This window comes from Phragmites australis, chromosome 1, assembly GCF_958298935.1.
Source record: "Phragmites australis chromosome 1, lpPhrAust1.1, whole genome shotgun sequence".
Classification (NCBI taxonomy): domain Eukaryota; kingdom Viridiplantae; phylum Streptophyta; class Magnoliopsida; order Poales; family Poaceae; genus Phragmites; species Phragmites australis.
In genome coordinates, this window is record NC_084921.1 from 51,329,390 (window position 1) to 51,355,793 (window position 26,404).

Here is a 26,404-nt window from a genome sequence, read left to right on the forward strand (position 1 = left end):
TGGTACCTAAACTTGCAAAACATGCTAGTCTATCTCTTTTTGTTGGCTTCCTTTCCTTTGCATACAACATGGCTACTAATTAGTTTGACCTCTGGTATATATGACCAAAAAACAATCATATTCGATGCTTACTACCTTTTGTGACCTGTGTAATTCAATGTAATTTGCCTACGTGTCCGTGTGGTGCGGGCCTATGTTCTTTTGGCCATTTAGCCATTTGGCCATTCATTATTAATCTTTCGCTTAGATTAAAAGTAATGGCTGTTAATTACTTTAATCGAACTGTTAGGATACCCTCCAATAACTGTTTAATTGTTAATACGCGCGTGTCATATGGAAGCTCATGCGGCAAGGGAAATAAAAGAGGGTGGAAAAAGCAAAGATTGATAAAAAAAAAAATCTACACTAGATTTTCCTAGGATATTGCAAATGACTATATCCATATTCTACCTGATTTGTTGTATGATCCCATCCCATTATGTTTTCCGTAGTAGTTTCATGCTATCTTGCAATGTGGAAAAAATGTTTATCTAGATTAGTACCCTTCCTGAACCTGGGTATGAATCGATCTATTGTTTATTATCTCAATTTATTATGGATGCTAATTATGCCGCCTGTTGTACATTCTAAACATATTCAGTTATTAGCCAATTTACTACAATCTAACTATATATGCTTACCTACTTGTTTCTTTCCTTCCATAGAATTCATGGTAATGTTATTATTCATGGAAATGCTATGTAACCTGATATTAATGTAATATGCACAATCTAGCACTATAAGATTCCTTCAGAAAAGTACCATTCACACATCCGTTGCTGCCTGACATCATAATTGCGTCTCCTCCTAAGATTACAAATTTGTGTGTACCACCGTTTGTTTTTGTGTTGCGCTGCTGCTACATGTTATAGAGCTCCCTTTTTTTGTTATTGCAAAGTCCACTAATTTTATATCTTGAAATATGGCCGTTGTGCACAATATTTCTTGAAATTTAGAAATATTATGCCCTCGCCTCTCATGTAAGCAATTCACCAGCCCAGCTAGGATCATTTCCATAGCTTTTAGCATAGGGAAAACTGCAAAAAAAAACCCAAAAGTCATTTGGATTTTGACTTTCCCCCCCAAAAATTGTTTTGTTGCAAAAAAACCCCCCAATAGTTTGACTTTGTTGAAAAAAAAACCCCTAAAAATTCAAAAAAATAAAAAAAATCATTGAAAAAATTATAAAAAAAACTAGAGACAATTCTAAGACCTTCTGTGAATTTTTTTTTCAAAAATAATATCATTTGCATCATATTTCATGGAGAGGAAGTTTGGAAAAAAAAGAAAAATGTGCAGCTCATTTATTAACTCTTGCTATTTTAACTTTGTCATGTCTACCATTATTTTTCCTACACAAATAATTATTTAAGTAAACTAATAAAAGTGGTTTCACTAATTTTGGGGGTGTTATGGATTAGTTATGAATTAATCTATCTGCAACACATTTACTCAATCATGCACGTTACAATAACTATTTCAAGATTTCATGTATTTTTACAAGATAGAGGATCATGTAATAAGACTAAAAAATTTTGTTTCATGATTTTTGGATTAGTAAATAATTAACTATGCATTTAACTCGAATTAATAAATGAGTTGCACGTTTTTCTTTTTTTTCAAACTTACTCTCCATGAAATATGATGCAAAGGATATTATTTTTGAAAACAAATTTCACAAAAGGTCTTATAATTGTCTCTAGTTTTTTTTAGAATTTTTTTTGATTTTTTTAATTTTTTTTTTTTGAATTTTTGGGGATGTTTTTGCAACAAAATCAAACCTTTGGGGGGGTTTTTGCAACAAAACAACTTTTGGGGGGGAAAGTCAAAATCCAAGTGACTTTTGGGGGGGGGGGGGGGGTTTGCATTTATCCCTTTAGCATATGAAGAATATTGTAAAATGTGATCAATTACATGATGCATTCTGGCACAATGGCATAAAGTATATAATGTCATGGCTAACTATTAAATGTTGACCTGGAATACATACTTGGTGATTTACGTATGCAAAATCAAAATTTATGTACCATTCGCATGGTGAACATCCATCCAGAGAATTTACCATGTGGGGATTGGCAAAAAATATTGTCTATCACAAATCCATTTTATATGACATTTTTATATTATTCGCTATTACTTTCTCAAATGATAGCTCTTATTATCAATGCCTGCGTGAACCATACGTTAAAAATGACAAGGCTAATGTGAAAAAGACTCATTGAAAATTAGTTGAAGGTGCGATTATCTCTGTTTTCATAGAAAATATACAAGGATGCAGGCAAACCTTTTGCTTTCGTGTTACATAGTTTCCTTATGGATAGGTTATAATTTGTTTTCCTCATACGTAGTAATTTGTAGGGAGGCCATGGGCATGCTCGCTGTTCACGTCGGACCTCACCTTGAACTTATCCTCCAGCCGCTATCGCCGCGGTTCTGTTCCTCCCTCCGTCTAATGGACTGGAGCGGATTTATCCGGTCATCCAGAGGTGAGTTAATTTCTTTGGTGCGGTAAGCAATCTTAGAACACTCGGATGCAATGTTCATAGAGTTCTATTTTGTATGCTTCGTGGTGCGACACTAATCTCATCTATCCATGGTTTGATTAGACTGCTCTGCAACGCATAATAATATATGATCAGTCTACCTAAGACGTGGGAACAGTTTATTTTCCAAAGTGTTTGGGAATCCAACTGAACTCACTTGTTAGTTCAGCTCAAGAGAAGCGAGGAGGTGGTTGGGTGTCATCTGTTTGCAAAATGCGGCAGCTACTCAAGTATATATATTTATTTTGCTGGTTAACTTGAGACATCTGTCCACATGAGACGAGAATTTTTCCCCAAATTTCAAGACTGACTATCTCCACTGCTGTTGATACAAATAGGGATGATTAACAGGGAAAGAGGACCAGTGGCTGTGTTGGGCCTGGATCTTTGGCCGGTTGGAGGTGGGGCACTCGCTGGTGCTTCCCCAAACCATTTCTCTCTTTTCCTTTAGGAGCAGTATGCTAATGTGTTGTGTAAAAATTTGAAATAGTAGCTTCCTAGTGTGTTATGTTAACTTCTCTGCATATTTTCATTGCAAAAATGTGTTTTCAGGAACGGAACAATTCAGAAATTCCAGTTGATTATCTGTTGTACTTGGTCTCTTATAAGCAATTATCAAATATCTCTGTCAGCTTAGATTGGCAGTTCAATGGAGCCATTTTAGTTGTTGATTCCGTCAGTGTGCATTTGATAATGCAGTTAAGAAATATTTTGTTTTGTTAAAGATAGTGGACCTAAATTTGTATGTATACAAGGGTAAAGTTCCAAACGCATAACATTTCTTTACACCCACAGACCTTTATTTGAGCATTTTAGGCTTGTGAAGCGCTAATGCATAGCTTTCTATATCCTGACTTCCTCCTGTACTTGTGCAGTGTAGCAGTTTCCTGCAAATTTTTCCCCTGATTTTTATGTGCCTGTTCTAAGGCAGACATATAATATGATAGTGATGTAGATAGCAATGGCTCCAGCAATGATGCAAGCTGTAGACTTCAAGTTAATAAATATGATTTAGCATGTTTTCTTTGTTACAGCCGGAGATATACACCATAATGGAATTAGGCTCATTTTCCAAAAGCGAAAAACTATAACGGGTGCACTCTTTTTCTTACAAGCTATTGCCTGCTGTTGTAAATCTGATTCCCATTTCTTGGTGGCAAGTTTTTAGGTTTGAATTCCTATGTTTTAGTGTTTTCTACGATTATGATGTGCATTACTATGAGTACAATAACCTAACATAATAGTTTGCGCTTTGCATCTCTCTTATGTGCCTTATTATTTTGAGTAGCTGCTTATTGCAAATTATTGTCTTTCTATTTATTTTGGGAGCTTTTGTGTGATTTCTGTGAGGGAAAACAGTGAATACATGATCTTTAGCTCTTTACGTCAGCGAATTTCTATTAGATTCAAAGGAGAAAAAGATATAATAGTTGAGTAGGTTAAATTTCTTATGCAGCACTGCATCCAAATCCCCCTCTCCGCAGCGGCGCGCAACGGCGCACCGATCTCCACTAGTTTCTAATAGAAATTTCTCGGATTTCCTGCGCCGCCCGTGTGCCGTCCTACGTCGCCTTGCGCCGCCGGGTGGATGCCAACACTTCACCGTCGTCAGCGGCGAAGCTAGCATCGGAGAGGGGGTGCGTAACTCTTTACTGTTCATCGAATCAACAGTAATTTACAGTTCATCAAAGCTAATTTTAATAGTATTTTTTAATAGGAGGAGGATGCATATGCACCCACACCTCCTAACCTACCTTCGCCACTGACCGTCGTCGCTCTCGGGCCTCCGTTGCATCGTCGTACAGATCCGATCGAGGCCACACGATTACAACACAGAAGAACCGAGCCGTGTGGCCACAACAGATCCCGAATTGCTGATGGCAGCAATTACTTTTTATCCGTACGGTACTGATGCTTTAACACTGTTTACGATGGCGTCAGTAACACTGTTCAGCAATGTTACTTTCATCCAGCCGAATTTTGCTATGCTCATCCAACCCGCGCACCAGGAAATTTGCTCGCACAGTTCTTTTTGGCTGAAAATTGATAAGTTTACCCACATCATAGTATTAAGTCTTATATCCTTCGTAATCTACCATATTTTTCTACCCGGAAATTTGCTTGCACAGTTCTTTTTAGCCGAAAATTGGTAAGTGTGCCCACAACGTATTATGAAGCCTTATTTCCTTCGTAATCTACCATATTTTTTATATGTAATTTTTCTCTAATATATCATTAATTAAATTTGATATTGAGAAATTTAACGTCAAAATTAGTTTCTCTATATGCTACGTTTAGATAAAAGTTTTTCTCATACAAATCGATGTTCAAAAGTCATTGGTGCTAAACCAACAGGCATGACATACGATACATGGGAGGAATTGGATAAAAAAGAACTTTTCACCATACAACTCAATTTATCTATAGATATTCTGTACGAAGTCGTTAACAAGATCGATCCTGCCTCATTGTGGAAAAGGCTAGATACAATGTACATGAAGAAAAGTCTTGCTAATAAATTGTACCTTAAAGAACGCATGTACATGATTTGTATGACACAAGTACTTCTGTTCAGTTTTATCTTAATGAGTTTAATTCACTCGTCATTGATCTTGAGAAGTTATAAGTGGAAATTGATTATGAGAATAAGGTAGTTCTTCTGGTTGTCTCTTTGCCTACTACCTTCAAATATTTCAAGAAAATTATGCTTTATGGCAATAATGATATCCTTAGTTTTAAGAACGTTGAATCAAATTTGTTGTCTAAGAAGAAATTTAATGTTGATTCTTATTTTGAAGTTAATATTAAGGGTTTAATTGTTAGAGGTAGATCATCACATAAAGATAATTCTTCTAGATCAAAGCCTATATTTAATCAAGAGACCATAAATCCAGACTTTTTTGTCGTTACTATAAGAGAGATAATCATGATATTTTTTAGTGCTTAAAGTTGAAAAGGAAGATAGAAAGGAGTAAAACTCAAAAAAAATGTGTTAAGGCTAGTTTTGTTGCAAATGAATCTAATGATGATGTTCTAATCAGCACTGCTAATTTAAGGATTCAAAGTGCTTAGATTATTGATTCGGCTTTCACTTTTCATATACGTCAATATAAAAAGCGGTTCTCTACTTATGATCATGTTGGTAGTTATGAAGTTGTGATTGGTGATGAGTATCCATTTGAAATTGTTGAAATTAATTTTGTTCAAATTAAAACCCATAATGACACTATTATTGCCCTATTCACTATGTTTTTATAATGAAAAGAAATCTTATTTCTTTGGGCACTATAGAATCTTTGGGATATAAATATGTTGGTGAAAATGGTGTTCTTAAGATTTTAAAAGGCTACCTTGTTGTGTTAAAAGCCAGTAGAATCAATAGTTTTTACAGGTATTGCAGTTGTTTCTATTATTGCATGAGATCCTCACATCACCAAATTTTAGCATATTCACTTGGATCATATAAGTGAGAAATGTATGCATCTTCTATGCAAGAAAGGTCTTTTAAATAATATTAGCAATTTTTATTTTAATGACCATCATGTTTTTGACAAATAAAAGAAGGTTAGTTTTAATACTGTAACTCATCAGACTAAAGGAATTCTTGATTATATTCATTATGATATTTAGGGCAAGTATAAGTTTTCTTTCTCTTGGTGGATGTGAGTATATGATAATATTCATTAATGATTTTTCTCATAAAATTTAAGGAGTACATGATAATATTCATTGACGAAGCTATTTCAATGTTCCAAAAGTGGAAAACTTTGGTGGAAAATCAAACTAGTCATAAAATCAAAAAATTTAAAACCGATAATGGATTGGAATTTTGTAGTAGCCATTTTGAATATTTAATCATGATATTTCAAGACATTTGACTGTTTCAAGAACCTCTTAACAAAATAGCATGGCAGAGCATATGAATTGTAGTGTTCTAAAAGAGCCCGTTGCATGCTTTCAAATGCATGCATATGGAATAAGAGTGCTTTCTGGGCTGAGACTAATTATACAGCTTATTATTTGATCAATCACTCTCCAAAATCCTTCATTAATTTTCAGATTTCATAAGAAATTTGGTTAGATAAACCAGTTGATTATTCAAATTTAAGAATTTTTTGTTGTCCTGCTTATGCTCCCGTTAGCACTAGGAAATTAGGACCTAGAGCAACAAAATGCATATTTGTTGGTTATGACTCTGATGTCAAAGGATATGGTTTATGATGTTCTGATTCTCACTAATTAATCATTAGTTGTGATGTTACTTTAAATTAAAATGCTTTACTCTCATCAGGTAGTGATAATATGGGTAGTTAATTCACAATTGAATCTAAAAATTTTAAAGCGGTTATAAGGAATACATAATTTGAGGTAGTTTTACCTACCATTGATAATTGTTCTTCAATTACTCCTACTACACAACTAATTTTTTATCCATCATCTTGTGATAGTAATGATCATTTTATTGCTCGAGATAGAACAAGAAGGCACATTCAGTTGCATGGTAGATATCATGATACATGCGATATGGCACATTATGTTTTTTTATTGCATAAGATACTCACTGCTATAGAATATATTTAGTGGGACGCCCCTATATAGAAGGATCTATGAAGCCGCCTGTACAAAGGGTACTACAGACGGCTCCAAACTAGAACTTTTGAGAAAATAGCAACGAGCAGTTGCAACAAAGCGGGTTACTACAATACAGACAGTTACAAACTACAACCGTCTATACTAATAATGTCCCACTCATTTTGAATGTATATCTTATATAAATTATTTTCATACAATGGTCAGCAATGAACGGCATGTGAGACAGTAAGAAAGGTTCGCGCGAGATTAGAGGTTACGGATTCAACTACTAGAAAACACACTCATGGTATTCCACGTGAAAAATCGTGAGACTTGCGACCGTGCCTACATAATAATATAGGGTGCTAGTGTGGGTAGGAAAAATATTTTTTAAATTTTTTTTAGCTCCAGAAAACTTAGTACAGACGGTTCCAATAATGAGCCGTCTGTACAAATCTGATTTGTATAGAATCTTTTTCACATACGGTTTAAAAAAGTGTCCCGCACAGGATTTTCGAATCATCTGTACAAATCATTTTTCTACTAGTAACTTGCGATACTATTGAACCTTCTTCTTATTCCAAAGCTATCTCATATGAATCTAAATTGAACTTGTAAAATGGAAATCTCGTTTAGTGGTAAAAGGTTTTGATCAAAGAGAATGTATTAACTTCAATAAAAAAAAAATTATCCTGTTGTACGTCACTCTACCTTCAGTGATGCTTGCTTTTATTGCTTTTTATTGTTTTATTTTATTTGAAATTAGAGCAACTTGTTTTTAAAACTACTTTCTTACATTCGAGATGGTTTTTATATGAAAATTATGTCTATTGACGTTATCTAAAATTTTGTAGTTGAACAATTTTTCATTTAAATCTATTTAGATACTATAAAATAATTAGAAATTCTAATCTAGTTGGCACTCCACGTGTCGATAGATATCCATTTATGCAAATATCAAATTTTGAATATTATTTTTATAATTTTTTAAATAAAATAATATTATTTCAAAAAATTGGAATCTTCGAGAAGGGGAATCTCATGGAGTCCTTGATGTAAATAACTGATTGACAACCAGTGCATAGCATAGAATTGGTCTTTCTTATGAATCATATGGGGATTGGGGAGCTCGTGTTTGCTTCAATGGATTTTCTGACGTCAAAATTTTATCTAGCTTTTTTATAGAAAAAAATGACTAGCCAATTTTTTCAAGACGCCACTAAACTTTGACTTTGAACTGCATAGAAGCTAAAATTTTTAAGTGTGATTAAATTTTAACTTAGCTTCTTAGACCTTCTCCAACAAAAACCGTATACTCCCTGTAAAACACTGTAGCAGCGATTTTTACCGCTCCAACAGAAACGGCAAATCCCATTTGCCTCTCGCTACAGGGAAAAGGGAGCCGGCTTCTTGCGGCAAATTCGCCGATCGGATACGGAAACCGTATTCCTGTTCCTAAGTATGTGTGTGGGTTCGAGGAGAGGATAAGAGTAATAAAAGGTAGAAAATAAAGTGTCTATTGAAGATGAAAAAATAGAAGATACTGTAATAGTGTTATGAGATATTATAATAGTATTATAGAGAGTAAATTTTTAAAATTTCTGTTAGAGATGATCTTACGCACCAGGACCAAACAGCACATAAATCGTTCCCTAAAAAAAAAACAGCCCATAAATGCAATATGGTACGATGTTGCAAGAGCTTGCGTGTGATGGACGTGTGACTTGTCGTCGATGCACGGCAGTCCAGTCCTAACGCCGACATACACCTTCAAAACGGATCCAACGGACGTCAGGAAGCAACTCGCTGTCAGCAATAACCTATCCATAAATACGCCTCTGCGTGCGCTACTAGCCACCTAGCCAGCGCAAACAGAGCGTGGGGTGGACTATTCCACGCCGGAGCTAGCACGATGGCCAAGCTGGGAGGCAGGAGCAAAGACGCCGAGGCGGCGGTGAGGGAGTGGCTGGAGCCGGGCGTGGTCAGCAAGCTGTACGACGTCTTCACTGTTGCCGGCCTCCGAGTCGACTCCATTGAGCCCGGCCGCGCTCTCTGCACCTTCGTCGTCCCCCCTCGCCTTACGGTATGTAAGCCTGCATCTTGGTTGAGGAGTGGCGGTGGTGATGTTTGTCTAAAGTGAGGTGAGAATATGCGTGTGCACCTTTGACAATATTGTCATGATGTGATGCATTCGCTCGTGTGCATGTACTTACGCCAAATTCGAAGGACGCGAGCAAGCGCATGCATGGTGGGGCGTTGGCTTCTCTGGTGGACCTGGTGGGGTCGTCCGTGTTCTTCGCTGGCGGCTCGCCGACGACGGGGGTGTCCCTGGAGATCACCATATCCTACCTCAACGCCGCCTGTGCAAACGTGCGTCAGTTCGATCTTGATTATTAGCATATTTTCATCAATCTGTCAATCGATCAAACTCTGGTTAATACGTATATTCATTAACTAATCACGCACGCGTGCTGTGCAGGAGGAGATCGAGATCGAAGCGAGGGTTCTGGACATCGGCGGGACGACGGGGTGCACGACCGTGGAGGTCCGGAAGAAGGGCACCGGCGCGGTGATCGCACACGGCCGGCACACCAAGTATCTCGCCGTCTCCAGTAAACTGTGATCGGTCGGTCGATCAGGAACACCGGCGCGTGTCTGCATGACTGCACCAGTACCTCTCATCTCGAGCAATGATCGTTTCAGTATATGTTCTGCTTTGCACGGATCAGTGTGCACTGTACGCACAGATGCATAAAAGCATAGGCTAAATAAGAGAGAACTTTTATAGTACATGATGGTACTAAATGGTGAAGAATATTATTATTGTGATATGACCGTCTATTTAAGTAAGTATTATTGTAATTATCTAATATTGATGAAACGAAGAGTCAATCCGCCGGTCTCTATTAGCCGGCTGTTCCCATTGCAATGGTCACTATTGAGAGCCGTGCTCACGGCCTCACGCGCACCTACGGCTGGCAGGCCCCCTCCTCTCCCCTCCGAAACGTAGATAGGAGCGTGGCCGAAGCAATGGTTAGGACGGAGATGCCAAAGCGGATGGGTGATCGGCGTTTGCTTGCCCTATGAGTTGCCGAGCTCTTAGCTATTATCTCATGTACGCATGTCTGCCCTGCCCACCTGCAACAGAATTAATCACCACATACTTCTCATGGACAAGTACAAAGCATAGGTGCATGGTCGCCCACGCGCGTTCCCCAAATGAACTTAACGTTTGGTGCTGGCTGATGGCTCATGGCTCCGTGATCCAATGGATCCAATCGAGATTCAGATCGGAGTTCTTGCCCTCTCCTCGATCTGATTGGACTTTGGACCATCGTCATCCATCATCCACCGGCCAACAATGACCGAAAACACTAAGAATAAATTAACATTTTGACCTTTCCTAATGAAGCATATAATTTACAAGTTTGCCATCATTTTTTTTTCAATCCTATCCTTATAATACTAATGAAATTTTTTAATGATACATATGATATTAATGGGCGAAAAAATATTATTAGACCAATCTAACCTATCATACAAAGGAAATAAACAGTAGACATTTATTTATACGTACTGTAAAAGTCTTCGAATAAGAACCCTTTCAATTGCAAGGTCCCCCTAGTGACGTGCTTGAACTGTACGTAGATACTCTACTATAGCAGATGTCACCGCCGAAATGGGTACTGCATCATGCGTGCCAATTAAAACGTGCATGTGTACTGTTCCATCCACCGTACGTCGACATCGCGCTATAGCTCACGATGCATCTCCGTTGGCGTTGTGTCGCGTTGCCTTCTGCACGCTCCAGCACGTACTCCCACGTTGGCGGCCAATTCCCCAGCACCTCCCTCGTTGCTTCCCTCTCTTTCGCTTACCCCTGTACGTGCCAGAGCACGCCGAGCAAGAGAGGGGGGAGATTAAGCATGTGTGCACACGTAGATGTAGAGTTGTATTTTTCGGAGGAGACAGGAGAGTCACCCTCGCCATCCCGTATTTTGTACCCCGCTCGCGACCAGCCCCCTTGGCGCCATCCTGATGTCCTTCTCCCTGTCGTCCCGCGTCCCGTCCTGCGCCGACACCGCTTCTGGCGATGCCGCTGCCGTGGCCATACCGCGCGCTGTCATCGGCGCCAGTGCTGGCGGAGTACATGGCGCAGTGCTGCTGGCCCGTGGGTGGGTGATCTTGCCACCGGGACGCCTTGACAGCGGGGTATACCTGGATAATAGGCACGAAGTTACGAGCAACGATGCCCCGAGAGCGTTGAGGCCGGTGTACGTGCATGCGCGCGCGGAATGTGTCATCGTTCTCGTTACTACAAACGATGCGTGCGTGCCGGCGGCGGAAATGATGCGGCGCGCTGTAGCAGCGCCCGCGGCAAGCAGGAGAAAGAGATTGCAGGGAGATCGACCGCGTGGCGTCGGAGACGTCGTCTGGCTAGAGAGAGAGTAGCGACCACGAGAGAGACTGGCTCGAGCCTGCACAGTAGGTCCATGTGTTTTTCCTTCTTTTTGGAGCTTGCCAATGAACATTCACATGGAAGAACTAGCGCCCGATAACATGCATGTATGGAACTTGTCTTGTCTTGGTGGCAGTCGACCTACACCTGTCAATGATGTGACGCGCGGCTTTGATTCATTTATCGGCAACTACTGACTCACCAGATTGGGTACCGCGCGCATGCAGTGTTTGCTGTAAATTAAAAGCGCCCTAGCAGGCTAGCAGCTAGCAAGGTCCAGGTTCCTTATATTATTAAAATATCTCTTCTCTCTTAGAGTATCTTCAACCGACTATTCATATTTCACTCTTTATTTCTCTTATTTAGTAATTTCTCATTCAGATTTCATCCCTTATTTCTCAACACGTTCCAACCGATCCCTCATATTTAACCCCCTATATTCGAATCACCTCTATTTTATTAATATCTTGTAACTCTCTCTCCTCTCTCTCCCCTCTCTCCCTCTCTCTCTCCCCTCTCTCCCAAATGAGGGGTTGGATGAGGAGTCCCTAGATGTAGGGGGTGAGGGAGGAGATTTGAGGGCTTCTCAAATAAAGGGGGTCGGATAGGGGGTCGGTTGGAGACCGATTTTTATCATTTTTTTCTCAAATATAGGATAGGGGGTGAGAAGAAGGCTCGGTTAGAGATGCTCTTACAGACTGTTCTCTCCTTCCCGTCTCCTAGACTCTTTCCCTCCCCTCTCTACCCCTCATACGCAAAGCACACACCTACCTCCATATTAAGCCTTCCTCTGCTTGTTCCTCCTCATCCGGCATACGGAGCATCCGCAGGGAGCTCCGATCCATGAGTCCCAAACCCCTGGTGCCCACGAGGCTGGCCGCAAAGAATCCCTTTACGCCGCCGTAGCCACGTGAATCTATGCATGGCAAGGTTCGGGAGCCATGCTCTCGTTCGCCACACGTGGTGCATCCATCTTCTACCACCTCTTAGTCCCGGGGCTTCGCCAGCACCACCCACGTGCCGCCCTCGGCTTGACACTCTGTCGCGTCCTTTTGTCGCCTCTCCCTCTATGCCGCTGCCGTCTCATTTCAACTCCTACTCGGCCTAGTCCGTGCCACGTTAACGACAACAAGGAAGAGAGAGGTCGACGGCGAGGTCTGCTTTACTATGGTGGCTCGGCCGAGCGGCAACAAGAGGGTGAGAGCGAAGGGAGAAAAAAAGAAACAAAATGTTATTTTGTAATAGTATGATGGGTAAATATATGTTATAATCTGCAATTCATAATTTAGAAGTAATTTTTTTTCTAGATTATAGAAATCTGATGTTAGATCGTAGATTTTGAAAGGTAGAATCGGTCTATTTCTGTTTTAATTCTGATTTTAGAAATTAGAATCTATAACCAAAATAAAAAACAAACATAAACTTACTTGAGAAAACTCAAGATTATACTTTACGAGAAAGAAACCTGGAGCTTATGCAGAGCCATTCCACCTTGAAAACGGATCCAGAGGCCACGTGAACTCATTAGCAAACAGCCACTATGTCCCAGTCCCAGCTGCTCCCTCTCTATATATCGCTCGGGTGCGCCCTATCAGACTGCGACCACAGTTTCAGTGGACTATTATTCTGCGCGCGCGATGGCCAATGCGGAAGGCAGGAGCAAAGACGCCGAAGCGGCGGCGGCGGCGAGGGAGTGGCAAGAGCCGGGCATGGCCAGCAAGCTGTACGACGTCTTCACCGTCGCCGGCCTCCGCGTCGACGCCATCGAGCCCGGGCGCGCCCTCTGCTCCTTCACCGTCCCTCCCCGCCTTACGGTAAGTTGATAACTGCATTCAGAATGGCACAAGTCTTCATTAGGGTCCCGTAGTTTGACTGCTATAGCCAGATCATCGATACTCCATGCATATTCGTGTCATCGTGTGTACGTTGACAATAATGTCACGGCGTATATGCGCCTACGCCAAATCCAAGGATGCGAGCAAGCGCATGCATGGAGGGGCAGTGGCGTCTCTGGTCGACCTGGTGGGGTCGGCCGTGTTCTTCGCCGGCGGCACGCCGACGACGGGCGTGTCCCTGGAGATCACCATCTCGTACCTCAACGCCGCCTGTGCAAACGTGCGTCAGTTCGATCTTGATCGATTAACATATTTTCATCAATCTATCAATCGATCAAACTCTGGTTAACACGCATATTCATTAACTAATCACGCACGTGTGCTATGCAGGAGGAGATCGAGATCGAGGCGAGGGTTCTGGGCATCGGCGGGACGACGGGGTGCGCGACGGTGGAGGTTCGGAAGAAGGGCACCGGTGAGGTGATCGCACACGGCCGGCACACCAAGTATCTCGCCGTCTCCAGTAGACTGTGATCGATCGATCGATCAGGAACACCGGCGCGTGTTTGCATGACTGCACCAGTAGCTCTCATCTCGAGCAATGGTCGTCTCAGTATGTTCTGCTTGCAAGGATCAGTGCACTGTACGCGCAGATGCATATACGCATGGGCTAAATAAGAACCCTTAATTGCATGGGTCCCCCAAATGACGTGCTTATACTGTACGTATGTAAATGTCAACAGCGAAACTGATATGTAGTCTGTATCTGCATCCCGCGTGCATGCTAAGTAAAATTTAAGGGATAGGGTTCTATTCTTCGGTCGACTGAAATCTGCCTGGTTCGTCGATCTCGACTCGATAGGTATCCTTCTTTGCTTCAGCCATGCACGTTATCTCTCTTCTCCCCCACTCCACCCTCCTCCGCTTCAGCCAATGCACGCTCTCTCCCTTCTCCCTCACTCCACCCTCCTCATGTCTCTAGTAGTGCCACATGCTAACCTGACGGTATCAAGTCATCTCCAAGATACCGCCGTCATGATTTAGCTCACCACTAGTCTCTTGCCACTATATTGGCAACCCTCATGGGCACCCTCCTAACCCCACAAAACACTACCTTGGCTCTTGTCGCCATGGCTTTGGATAACAACACACTATCGCCCGATGTTAGGGCAATAAAACCTTGTCGCTCAAAAGCTAGGCTAAAGAATCTTATCGCCCAAACGATAAATGACTATATCCATATCAGCTTGTTTCTAGCGACGCCCCATGCTAACCTAGCGGTATGTTGGTAACCCATCACTATTCCCCGTCAATCATGATTTGGCCCATTACTATTCCCCGTCACTATGTTGGTAACCCTCATCACGTACCCTCCTAATCCACAAAACATTACCTTAGCTCTTGTCGCTCTGGTTTTAGATGACAACACACTGTCACCTGTTAGGGTAATAGAATCTTATCGTCCAAAAGCTAGGCTAAAGAATCTTATCACCCAAATGATTGGTGACTAGATCTATATCAGCTTCACCTCGGCTACAGGCATGACATCAAGTCTTTAAAAATCGAATGCTGAACAGGGGATGCCTGCAGCCGGAGTACTCAAAACCATGGTGCACCCATGGGGTAAAAGCGGCGAGAGAAGAGACTATGGTGCACCCATTTGGGTGATTAGACGGTTTGGTCGGTTTCGTGTTTGACTCGGCGGTCACGTCGGCGGCACCATTTTTTAGGGGTTTGACACGCACGAGGCACGATCACGCATGCCTTACTGACTGATCGTCTCTGCTAGCCACGCAGGAGCAGGCTGGGCCCCGGATCTGCACTCGCTCGCTTTCGCTGAAACCCACTCCGCCATTGGCACTGCTGCCGTGTTCGCTTTCTCTCGGTCCGAGTCGATCGGCCATGCACGCGTGCTTCAAAAGACAGGGACGTCTACTCGTGTGATCTGATCGCTGCAGCAGTGTGGACCTCCATCAATCGCTGTCGCGAATGCATTCATTCAGAAACTCGGAATGCAACCGGCCGGCAGCAAGCGAGCATATGTTGCATGACAGAAAGTACTGTCTTCAGGCCATCCAACGGAAACGGAGTTTAGGGACGTAGTAACAGTTAACTCTTGCGCTGGACAAATTGGCCGAATTCAGAACTACAGCTTTACCGCATGTAGTTGGTCAGAATGGAGTAGGTTTCGACTTCCGATCAAGCAAGTTTGTCGTCTGCACAAACTACATTATTTGCGGCTTGCTTTTTTCATGAGGCATCGGTCGTAATATACTAGATCATGGAGACATGGACACTGGAGTTCTGAGAAAGACCATGTCCCCATAGATCGGTGATGGTATAGCGACGATATGGTCATAGCCTTAAAGGTCATGAGCAAAGACAACAGTTGTGCGGCAGTGCGCCAAACTGAAACGATACATGAATCGTATGACAGGTGGAGGGGGCAGCAATGCAGTACTGAAGTACAAGAGTTGGAGCATTCATCTGATGAGGTACAACGTCATGATGCCCCTCGCGGCTCTGTAACTAGATGGGCGTGTGCAGTACTGGGAAGGGGCCGCCGATCCCAACCAGAAGGAATGCGGACTCAGTCGCCTCACCTTGGGCTGCTTGGAGTCTCGGACAGCCATGGGTTCAGGATTCCAGCACAGCCCAAAAACTAGCAGATCGTGCGGTTACTAGGCCGGCCTTTACGACCGTCAGAGGTTACTGGGCTCAGTAGTCTGGGTAGATTTTTAATTGGAATTTAAATTTTAATTTATGTAGCCCCTCACTTGCCCATTGAAAACTTGATCCATGGACTACTGGAACAACAGAGCAAATGGTTGATTGCGATTTTTTGCGATTGTCTCCTTCCTGTGTCTGAAGAAACGAAGTAAGGGAATATAAACGGCGTAACATGTGTACAGCCCCTGATCCTGATCCTGATCTACTCTAGTACACGACAACGAGATCGCTGTGGACCGTGGAAGTACCAAGTACAACGTGTGGGTGTGTACTGCCACGAGTCCCTTCTGACGCGCCACCAATGAATTAGGACGTTGGGGGTGAAAGAAGTGATGAGGCGATGTCAACGTGGTCCATGAGCCCCCGGAATTTTGCCTCACAATCCGACACTTCCCATCTGATGGGCTACCACGGAGATTCAGGCTGTCCAATGGGCGCCGGCTTGGCCCAAAAAGAAAACGCAAGTCTACAGCTGAGCCACTGAACTGCCTCGCACTCCGCGACTTTTTTAGCTGCCTGCCGTTTACCAGCGGAATTCACCGACGCTCGTTGCCTCGATGCCAAGCAAGCCTCGAGTCGAGACTGAGCCAACTCAAAGCCCACACCGAAATATCCGCGCAGCGTGGACTTCTCTTCACCTCCTCCGCCTCGCCGCTGCCGCCGTCTTCTCCCCGCTCCTTCTATCCTCCCCTTCTCCGCCCACACGGTCTATACCGCCATCGAATGCGAAGCCCTCGCTTGGTGACCCTGCCGGGTTAGGCGAGAGCCGGCCGAACCCCGCGCCGCGCCCGGATCTCGCATATCCCGCCGAGCAATCTAGCTGCGGCGCACTACCCCGCCGGAGGGTAAGGCTTCTGGGGCTCGGGGTGGACATGGCAGCGGAGGCGTCCACTTCTGAGGCGGCGAGTGCGGGGCGCGGGAGTTGGGTGGAGGGGATGTCCGCGGACAACATCAAGGGGCTGGTGCTCGCGCTCTCCTCCAGCTTCTTCATCGGCGCCAGCTTCATCGTCAAGAAGAAGGGGCTCAAGAAGGCCGCCGCGTCCGGCGTCCGCGCAGGTGACTTGATTCCGTCCATTCCCTTCCCTTCCCATCGATCGAGTCATTGCGCTACTTCGTAGATCGTAGTGGAGGGAGTTGTCTGCTGCTGTTGGTGTGCTTTGGTTTTGCTGCTGCTGTCTGAGTGGGCCCAGACTGTGGTCTCGATTGTGCGTGGGATCTCTGTTCCCGTTGAATGCGATGTGAGTGCTCGGGATCTGAATTAGAGTTAGGATTAGGAAGTGTGCACCGGAAATTAGTTCCGCCATTGCAATGGATTGTTGGCTGGGGAGTTGACCTGATTCGAGGTAGATCGAGTACAAGTAGCTCATGTAGGGTTATATATTTGGTACTGGGGGTTATAGTTCGTGGTGTCATAATGATGCATTGTTTTTGCTTATTCTGCCTTATGTCATGCTCTTGATAATTGATTACAGTTTGGTTCGTAACTGTTGCTCAGCATCTTTAGTACATAAATTCTAGATGCGCTCCAATTCATTTAGGTTGGACTGTAGGAGGAAGATGTCGTATCTTAACAAGGTTAAAAAAAGGATCATCAGTTATCTTGACTTTTCAGAGGTTGTTGTTGACTGCAAATATGTGTGCACAAGTGGCCTACGGTTTCCGTACATGTACGGCATACAGTGTTTCTGAAGATTTTGGTCTCTCCCTTTTGCTGCTGTTCAACTAGTTGATTTTACAAACAGAAAACATTTGTTTTCGCTGGTTGACTTTGTTGACGTTGGTGGTTAACTGCAGGTGTCGGTGGTTACTCTTACTTGTATGAACCATTGTGGTGGGCAGGGATGATCACAAGTAGGTCTACCTCTCATGCAAGTAATCCTTCTTGTTTTGCTAGTGCTGAATAATGTGATACTGATGATGTTAAGTGTTATTTCCCAGTGATTGTTGGAGAAGTGGCTAACTTTGCAGCATATGCTTTTGCTCCTGCTATCCTAGTCACACCACTTGGTGCACTTAGCATCATCATTAGGTAAGAAGTAGAATTCATACTGCCTTGATGGTAATTTTGACATTTTCTGCTGCTTATTATTCCTGAATTTTTTTTTGTTCGTTGGGCATTCTAACTTACTTCTCTTACAGTGCTGCTCTTGCAGACATTATGTTGAAGGAGAAGCTACATATATTTGGTATACTTGGGTGTGTACTTTGTGTTGTGGGTTCAACAACTATTGTACTTCATGCCCCTCAGGAGCGTGCAATTGAATCTGTAGCAGAAGTGTGGGATCTTGCTACTGAACCAGGTGCCCTCCTATCTTACCTGATTAGTTGTTATCAAGCATTAGTTACGCCACTTTGATACATTATCTCAGTAAGAACTAATATTTAGTTTTGGTCCTGCAGCCTTTCTATTTTATGCCGCCATCATTCTCACTGCGACTTTTGTGCTCATATACTACTTTATTCCACAATATGGTCAGACACACATCATGGTGTATATTGGTGTTTGTTCACTTGTAGGATCTTTGTCGGTATGTGTTTCACTTGGGAGTAGTCCTCCCCAGCATGTAATTTTTTGATTCTGTTGAGTGATTATGCTTTAATTCACTTTCCCTGTTCAATGTGTTGGTTTTGGCAGGTCATGAGTGTGAAAGCTCTCGGAATAGCCTTGAAACTGACCTTTTCCGGAATGAACCAGTTAATCTATCCGCAAACATGGATGTTCACTATTGTTGTTGTTGCATGTATAGTAACACAGATGAACTATCTGAACAAGGTAATAATTATTTTCTATGTTAATGTCGAGTCCAATTTTGCTTAATGAGCAGTATTTAATGAACATAAGTTACCTGGAACCACACATCTTCCGCTTGGAAGTGAATGATGCTGTGCAGGATATATCTATATGCTTTCTTTAGTGCCCCACTTGGATTTGAGTGCTAGTGGCCTAGTGCCTATCCTTTTCTTTTTCATATGAGCCATAATGGATTGTTGATGTGAAACCAATGTATACCTACGCTATGTGACATATGTTTTGACACTTATCGTACTCGGCTCGTTGAATGCTGGGCGATTTCCCCCCTTGTGTCTGTGTACAGTCTTCCCGTCCCGTCTGAATACTAAAATGGATCTGTTTGGTACTTTGGTGCCTTCCTGCTGACCTAATTGTATTTTTCTTCCTTCAGTTTTGTTACGTCCAAAAACTGTAGCAATATTATCCAGATGATCTGTTTATTGTATATTGTGCATATTTGATATTATAGTGCATTAGTGCAATACCTAGTGTTGTGACGCCCAGAACACATATCAATTACTTGTGTCTACAGTATGCCATAATGGACATTAGCATGCCCTCACGATTAGTCTCAACTCTCAATACCAGATTCTTCTTGCATAAAACACTGCCTTGGTATTTCTGTATTTCACTCTGTTACTATTCCCAGAGAACATCTGAAATGCAATGAACTTACTAAGTTTAGTTTTTCAGGCTCTTGACACTTTCAACACAGCAGTTGTTTCACCGATATATTATACAATGTTTACATCGCTAACCATTTTGGCTAGTGTGATAATGTTCAAGGTAACATCTTTGTGCTTGTATTTTTTTTCTTGCAGTATTCATTGTGGTATTTAACTATTTATTAGTCTACTTGTTTCAACTGCATGTTTGACATGGAATAAAGTTTAATGTTAGTTGTTAGTCATCCTTTTCAAATTTTATCTATTTACTCGCACAATTTGTCACAAAATTAATGCCTAAATTTATTTGGTTGACATTGTTGTGTAACAAATAGGAATCGGTGCAAGGGAGATACCTGAACACTCTGGTGAGACAGTTAAAAAATTAGGAATTGAACTATGAAGTACTTCATCGATTCTTATTAATTGCTCATGTCCTCCAATAGTTGGTCCATATGATGTTGGTCAATCAAATGTTGGACCACTGTTGCAGACTGGATCCTGGAACCTAATGTCATTCCATTAATTTTATCAGCGATATTGCAGACCATGCGAAACAATTTGCGGCTTGTTGCAGCACGCACTGCTAAAAATTGTGACTTGATTATTTGCTGGGAGGAGCTCCTGTGCTCTACCCAAAAGACGAATGCTCTAGTTTTGAAGCATGGTGGCAATTGAGGGCCTAGTTTCTGATCATCTATATGCTTAAGATCAGTGTGATTTTCATCTAGAAGAGTACATAAATGCTGCTTCTATTCACTCCATACCAAACATATCCAATGCTTTTAATGGGATAAATCTGATTTCCGAAACCATGGGAATTGAACTGAAAGCACCTAACATGATCCAAGTTATTAGTTAAGTCTTTATGCCACCCTAATTCCGTGCCTATGTATATTGCACGCAATGAATATCACACAGTAACCTCCAGGCGCACGATTTGCTATATCCATCATCACATGTGTCTATTTTGGTGCCTATTTTGCCATATCTTTATGTAACTAGCTCTTCGACTTACTGCTATTTTTATCAATTCTTTTGGGACCTTACATGCTATTTACTCTTTAAATTAACTTTTTATGCATTACTTTATTACATGGCATCAGAGTAATGCTTTCTTCTATTACACTCCAATCCCTCCCTCTCTCCTTTGTCCACCAGCTATCATGAACTCTGGGAGTCTGGGTCGTCCTCTGCTGCTACTTTCATCCTCAAACACCTCCCCCATGATTTCAATGTAGGAAGCATGATGATATACTAGTAAAACCAAGAAAGGACCATAAAGTCCTCTTGGATTCACTCAGTGCTGTCGACATGATGGCGCAAGTTGTACTTGCCAATTATGGCAAAGACGAGAGCTACCTACTTAGAATCATTAAAGGTTTCCATATCACGATTGAGCAGGACTTGTCTTGATACTTGCTACATTATTAGCTGAAAGGGAGTTGATGTTTAGGAAGAGGTCAAATAGAGAATGGCCATGGTACATGGTGGCTGCTGGAGAAATCGAGGGATTGAGGCACGATGAATGATTGAATTGCTTGGATACCATGTGCTACAACATCAATATAACGGATTGATTGCGGGAAATGACTGTTTTAACTTGATTTAGTTTTCTGTTGTTTTTTTGGCTTATTTGGCTGTTATTAGATTTGTATTGTGCTATATGAGAATGCTTCATGAATCTTTTAGTCATCTAGTTCAAGGCTTCAGGCCTTGCAGTCATTATTTCATGGTATAGTTGCTGCTGTTCTTAGTGAAGATCCTCAACAAAATCATGGACAATTAATCTACTTGCATGCAGGACTGGGATCGTCAAAATCCAACTCAAATTGTCACAGAGATGTGTGGTTTTGTTACCATCCTATCTGGGACATTTCTTCTTCACAAGACAAAAGATATGGTTGATGGTATGATTTTTATGCTGTCAGACTTTTCATATATGCAAATTTCTGTTTGTAAACGTTTCACTCTCTGGCATCATAGGTCTCCCACCAACTCTACCTATCAGAATACCAAAACATGCAAACGAAGATGACTATGCTGCTGAAGGTATTCCTCTTAGATCTGCTGCTGAAGGCATCCCACTCAGGTCACCAAGGGCAGCAGAATCATTTCGATCAACGTGATATGTTTGGTGATCTTTGCGACGATGCTCAGCCATTCTTTCATTTGATACTCTGTTGTAGATTGTACTTTGGGTTTCAAAAGGTAAAGGCTACTCCCCTTGTATTTTTGAGACACCGGTGTAGAGTATTGGGAAAATCTGTCATATGTCTCAGGAGGCCCAGAATGGGCTATAATCCATTGTTTTGGATGTACATCATGGTGATCAATACAGGGCCAAACGCAGCAAGACAGTAACTGCTGTATTCTTTCTACAGAAAATTTAGGAAATAGTAAAAGAATCTGAAAGGGAGGGTTATACATACCTTGATTGGGGTCAATACTCTATTTAGGAAATAGTAAAAGAATCTTTATGCATCTTATACCCTATTTTGTTTGAGCTTTGTGATGACAAAAAGATTGTGGTGTCAGATCGTCTTGCTAAGGGCTTAAATGGTTGCCTAATTATCTCCATGACCAATGGGAAAGTATATGTTCAAAGGTGGCACAAAGAAATTTTGTTGCTGAACCTGACACTGTTACAATGGAGGTGGGGCCAAAAAAGGTGTCTTATCGGTAAAATCTGTATATGATCATTTGACCAGAGCTGATGCTGGCTTGGCCTATAAACATATATGGAAAGCAAAGATTCCTCATAAATTTTTTTTGTTTGGCCTTTGGAGAATGAAGCTGATCTCACAAAAGGGGGATCCAAAATGTTGTTTTTGTGATCAAGCTGAAGTACCCCCCATCTCTTTTTGGATTGCCCAGTTACTAGGGTTGCTTGGGAAATCGTGGGGGGCTGTTTTGGCGCCAATAACAGACCCAACAGATTATCCCAATACTGGCGATGGATCCAAAATTGGTTGCCTGCTGGAGGTGTTGTGTACACATTAGGGCAGTCTGCTGTGTGTTGGCCAATTTGGAAAGCCTGGAACAAAGCCTGTTTTGAAAAGAAACTTATTCGGCACCCAGGGGAAATAATCTGTCATACTTGCTCCTTCATGTAATATTGGTTAGGTTTGTATGGCGGTGAACTTTTGGGAAAGATCTTGGAAGGCGTAAAGATCATGCTGCAGGCTGCTTGCAAAGCGATCGTCCATCAGCCGTCACCTCCAAGGATGCTACCAGACACAGACGCGGGACCAGGGTAGGACGATGGTGACGATGAATGGACAAGAAGCTTCATTTCTATCTTTTCTGCCTCATTTGCATATTATTTTGGGAGCTTGTATTGGATGTTATCTGCACCGTACTTTTTCCTAGGCTTGTTTGCTTGAAGCAGGTAGATAGGCTTAGGTTCATCGATTCTGTCTTGCTACGCTGTTTCCTCCATAACCTCTTCTGATCCTCAAGACATTGTATTTCCGTTTCGTTTGGAAATGGAAATGGGGCAAGCCTCGATTCGAAAAACTTTGCCTCCCGTCCACTTCTGGTGTTCTAGTTGTTGAATTGCATGCAGTTTTTTTCGTATATTTTACCATTCCATCTATGTTCGTTGCTTCTGTGTGAGGGGAAGGTACAGAAGCTCAAATGGCCTCGTTCACTTGCTGAAGCAATTCTTTCCTCCATATCCCAAGTCAAGAATGCCCAAAGGAAGGTCCGAAGGTGGATTCTTCTCAGTTTATCGCACTCTTTAATTGAGCTCTGTCTGTTGTCGTCTCTTCCCAACCTGTCTCGCACGCTCTTCCGCGCTGCATCAATGGCTGAGAAGGAAGAATGCAAGCTCCTCCTTGAGCAAGCCAGTAAGGAAGCTGGCGATCCACCACACGAAGAGGAAGATGACTGCGACGACGACGACGATAACTCGAGCTTCATCTTGGTCCTCAACCTCATCCTCGGCGGCACGGCCCGCCTCAACGTCCTCCTCCCCACGGCCACCATCCTCGCCTTCGCCATCTTCGCCCCTCTCCTCACCGACGATGGCAAGTGCGCCCGGCTGAACCGCATCCTGACCGCGGCCTTCATCGTCCTCTGCGCCGCCTCGTGCGTCTTCTTCACGCTCACCGACAGCTTCCGCTCCGCCTCGGGCCGCCTCCGGTACGGCGTCGCCACCCCGACGGGCATCCGCACGTTCTGCGGCAGCAGCCACCGGAGGAAGGGGCCGAGGGAGCCGGAGAAGTACAGGCTGCGGTGGTCGGACATCTTCCACTCCACGCTAGCGCTTGTTGCGTTCGTGACCTTCGCCGCCTCGCACCATGACATCGTCCTGTGCTACTACCCCGGGGTGGCCCGGAAGGTCGTCAACACCGTGCCGCTCGTGATCGGGTTCGTGGTGAGCCTGCTCTTCGTGCTGTTCCCTTCCAAGAGGAGAGGGATCGGGTACCCCTTCCTGCTTCGCACCGATCTCGTGTACCTACGGCGCTGAAAGCTGGATCGGAAGGGAAGTGCATGCGCCTGTGGCTGAACCGCATCCAAACCGAGGCCTGAATTCTGAGAAGTCGATCTCTGTGTAATTGTTTGAAGTTTGAAAACATGATGCAACCATGATTTGTTGAATTCATATATATGTGGAATTTTTTACATGCATGGTTCACTGCTGAAAGTTGAGCCGAAATGTATGTACAGTCATCATTGCCTCTCTTAAGCACGGAGCTGGAAAGAATGTAAGGCGAGAGACGATCGCGAAGCAACTTGTTTGGAGCTGTGGCTGCCTTGCAATTGTTGCTTGCTCATTGTTCCGCGTCCGGGTCCCGCTCAAGACATGCGATTTGCTTCAGTGGCTTCCAAACAAATTTTCTCCTGCATCCAACAGGCCCGAGAGTTAATCACAAATGCTTCACGTTTCCTCTGTTTTCCAACGTTCCTGTGAGAATTGAGACGGAGATAGAGATGTATGTACAAGTTGCCGCATTCCGCAATCACCCTGACTTTAGGGCGGAGGTCAGGGAGCATGGCCAGGAACTGCAGCTCAGCCTTGGACAGAACCTGCAAATTATTGGGAACCGACGCAAATGACACACTTGAGCAGGATTTTTTTACGGATAGATAAAATTTACAGGAGATCACCGGTAAACATGATTTATCGGATATACTGAGCAAAACTCAAACAAATTTAAATAAAAATCGGTAAATGTGGTAATTTTTTCTACTAGTGTCCACCAATAAATGTAAACCAAATATACGGAGCCAAAATTTTATCCCTGAGAGAAGCCGAAAGAAGAAATTACAGAACAGAGCCCATCACCTTGGCTTCGATGACCTAGACGATGAGCCTTTGGCGTCCGGGTGCAACAGGCTGAGCCTGTAGTCCACCTCATGCGGAAAGTACCACCGCGCCACCGGCTGCCTCCCGAGGCTAGGCTGCGCAACAACCCGAGTGAGCCTCCCCCCCAGAACATGTAGAATTTTCTTAGATTTGGCGGCGATCAATGTGGTTGTGGTCGGACTAGGCAGAGGGGGTGGATCTTGGTGAGCGTGGTCTCCGGATCGCCGAGGCCACGCGTTGAGAGGTCGAGGAAGTAGTAGCCTTTGCCTATGTAGGAGGTTGAGGTATCGACCCTCGTAGCCGCCCTCATGCGACGGGTAAATGGTCAGCACCTTGTGCTTCTCCATGTTGTCCAGCCATAGCCCCAGGTCGGGGCACACCAGGTCCCCACCCACGAAACCCCACAGCGTGCTCCGCACGGGCACCGTCGCCTTGCCCCACGGCCCTCCGTGCCAGCCGCTGAGCGATGGCGCTGGGAGTGGGGACACCATGCACACCGTTGCCGACCACATGCTCTCCTATCACTGCTTACTGACTATATCGTGTGTGGGTGGGAGTAGTTTGTTTGAGCTTGTGGCGGGAAGATAGATAATGGTTCAGGGGTAATGGATAAGCCTCGACTCGAGTCCGTCCGTTGGTTAGCCGAGGCCGCCGCTCCGCCAGAGTTGGAGTGTTAGAGCTGCGATGCACGACCCTTCACGGGTTGAGCCAAGCGGCTCGCTGGTACCATTTGGAGATGGCAAGACACTACTGCAAAAACTATTTTTTGAGATATCTATCACATAAGTAACCGTCTCGAAAAATATCTATTTTCACAGGCGGTTTTTATATAAACCGCATGTGGAAATGGAATCTTTTTCCATAAGCGGTTCACATAAGTAATCATATTGAAAAATCTCTATTTTCGAGGTAGTTCCTTATGTGAACTGCATGTGATAATAGAGCTATTACCATAGGCGATTCATATAAGAAACCGCTTCTGGAAATTTGATTTTATAGGTGGTTCGTTATGTGAACCGCCTATGTTAATATCTCCATAAATAGTGTCTGTCCACGGGGAGCTCGATTCAGATCGAGCTCACTGTTGTTCGAACGGTATAGCTCAAAAGGCGGTCACGAAATTTGAAAACAAAGGCTGAATGTTTGTTTTTGAATTTCTTGGAGGAGACATCTAAGGTAAGAGTATCTCATCCCTAACTATCATCTTTTTAAAGTGTAGATTTAGATTTATGGCTTATTTAGGGTTTAAATATGTTCTAAAAATACTCATGGTTCTAGCCATTTAGATCATCGAATGAGCTAAAATTTGTGACAATGTTGATTCAATTATGTAGATTCACATGATTGTAGCATTATATTTCATAAATATAGCTTCAATTTGATGTTTTTAGCCTCTATGAGGTTTTATCACGAATGAGTATTGTTTTAGATCTAGATCTAGATCTAGAGGTAGAGA

At 43.1% G+C, this 26,404-nt stretch overlaps 4 protein-coding genes and 1 pseudogene across 6 annotated transcripts; 4 read left to right on the top strand and 1 right to left on the bottom strand.

The window, feature by feature from the left end:
* The first annotated feature begins 9,024 nt into the window (after positions 1 to 9,024).
* LOC133890643 (uncharacterized) lies at positions 9,025 to 10,063 on the top strand. Its single transcript, XM_062331114.1, has 3 exons — positions 9,025 to 9,237; positions 9,381 to 9,524; positions 9,634 to 10,063. Exons 1-3 carry the CDS (start codon positions 9,067 to 9,069, stop codon positions 9,775 to 9,777), a joined length of 459 nt encoding a protein of 152 aa, XP_062187098.1. The 5' UTR covers positions 9,025 to 9,066; the 3' UTR covers positions 9,778 to 10,063.
* A 3,169-nt stretch (positions 10,064 to 13,232) lies between these two features.
* LOC133890651 (uncharacterized) lies at positions 13,233 to 14,245 on the top strand. Its single transcript, XM_062331124.1, has 3 exons — positions 13,233 to 13,427; positions 13,585 to 13,728; positions 13,839 to 14,245. Exons 1-3 carry the CDS (start codon positions 13,251 to 13,253, stop codon positions 13,980 to 13,982), a joined length of 465 nt encoding a protein of 154 aa, XP_062187108.1. The 5' UTR covers positions 13,233 to 13,250; the 3' UTR covers positions 13,983 to 14,245.
* Positions 14,246 to 16,718: 2,473 nt separating this feature from the next.
* On the top strand, positions 16,719 to 21,955 carry LOC133925887 (probable magnesium transporter NIPA4). Of its 3 annotated transcripts, XM_062371632.1 has the most exons (9): positions 16,721 to 17,234; positions 17,973 to 18,029; positions 18,117 to 18,207; positions 18,318 to 18,478; positions 18,579 to 18,706; positions 18,814 to 18,951; positions 19,663 to 19,755; positions 21,439 to 21,544; positions 21,621 to 21,955. In XM_062371632.1, the coding sequence occupies exons 1-9, from the start codon at positions 16,736 to 16,738 to the stop codon at positions 21,761 to 21,763; spliced, it is 1,416 nt and encodes a 471-aa protein (XP_062227616.1). In that variant the 5' UTR covers positions 16,721 to 16,735; the 3' UTR covers positions 21,764 to 21,955. The 3 variants fall into 3 exon arrangements, with proteins under 3 accessions (XP_062227622.1, XP_062227627.1, XP_062227616.1); XM_062371638.1 differs by lacking the exons at positions 21,439 to 21,544; positions 21,621 to 21,955 and adding an exon at positions 19,970 to 20,789 and having other exon boundaries at positions 16,719 to 17,234; XM_062371643.1 differs by lacking the exons at positions 21,439 to 21,544; positions 21,621 to 21,955 and adding an exon at positions 20,796 to 21,432 and having other exon boundaries at positions 16,720 to 17,234.
* Positions 21,956 to 22,253: 298 nt separating this feature from the next.
* LOC133925908 (protein DMP7-like) lies at positions 22,254 to 24,261 on the top strand. The gene has a single exon (XM_062371653.1). The coding sequence runs from the start codon at positions 23,197 to 23,199 to the stop codon at positions 24,106 to 24,108; it is 912 nt and encodes a 303-aa protein (XP_062227637.1). The 5' UTR covers positions 22,254 to 23,196; the 3' UTR covers positions 24,109 to 24,261.
* A 148-nt stretch (positions 24,262 to 24,409) lies between these two features.
* Positions 24,410 to 25,439, bottom strand: LOC133885961 (NAD(P)H-quinone oxidoreductase subunit N, chloroplastic-like; annotated as a pseudogene).
* Positions 25,440 to 26,404: the final 965 nt, after the last annotated feature.

Excerpts from the sequence above, each read along its gene's own strand:
- LOC133890643 (XM_062331114.1), top strand. The coding sequence starts at position 9,067 with ATGGCCAAGCTGGGAGGCAGGAGCAAAGACGCCGAGGCGGCGGTGAGG. Across the intron at positions 9,238-9,380 it reads TCGTCCCCCCTCGCCTTACG|GACGCGAGCAAGCGCATGCA; the intron begins GTATGTAAGCCT and ends CCAAATTCGAAG. Across the intron at positions 9,525-9,633 it reads TCAACGCCGCCTGTGCAAAC|GAGGAGATCGAGATCGAAGC; the intron begins GTGCGTCAGTTC and ends CGTGCTGTGCAG.
- LOC133890651 (XM_062331124.1), top strand. The coding sequence starts at position 13,251 with ATGGCCAATGCGGAAGGCAGGAGCAAAGACGCCGAAGCGGCGGCGGCG. Across the intron at positions 13,428-13,584 it reads CCGTCCCTCCCCGCCTTACG|GATGCGAGCAAGCGCATGCA; the intron begins GTAAGTTGATAA and ends GCCAAATCCAAG. Across the intron at positions 13,729-13,838 it reads TCAACGCCGCCTGTGCAAAC|GAGGAGATCGAGATCGAGGC; the intron begins GTGCGTCAGTTC and ends TGTGCTATGCAG.
- LOC133925887 (XM_062371632.1), top strand. The coding sequence starts at position 16,736 with ATGCCAAGCAAGCCTCGAGTCGAGACTGAGCCAACTCAAAGCCCACAC. Across the intron at positions 17,235-17,972 it reads CGCGTCCGGCGTCCGCGCAG|GTGTCGGTGGTTACTCTTAC; the intron begins GTGACTTGATTC and ends GGTTAACTGCAG. Across the intron at positions 18,952-19,662 it reads AGATGAACTATCTGAACAAG|GCTCTTGACACTTTCAACAC; the intron begins GTAATAATTATT and ends TTAGTTTTTCAG.
- LOC133925908 (XM_062371653.1), top strand. The coding sequence starts at position 23,197 with ATGCAGTTTTTTTCGTATATTTTACCATTCCATCTATGTTCGTTGCTT.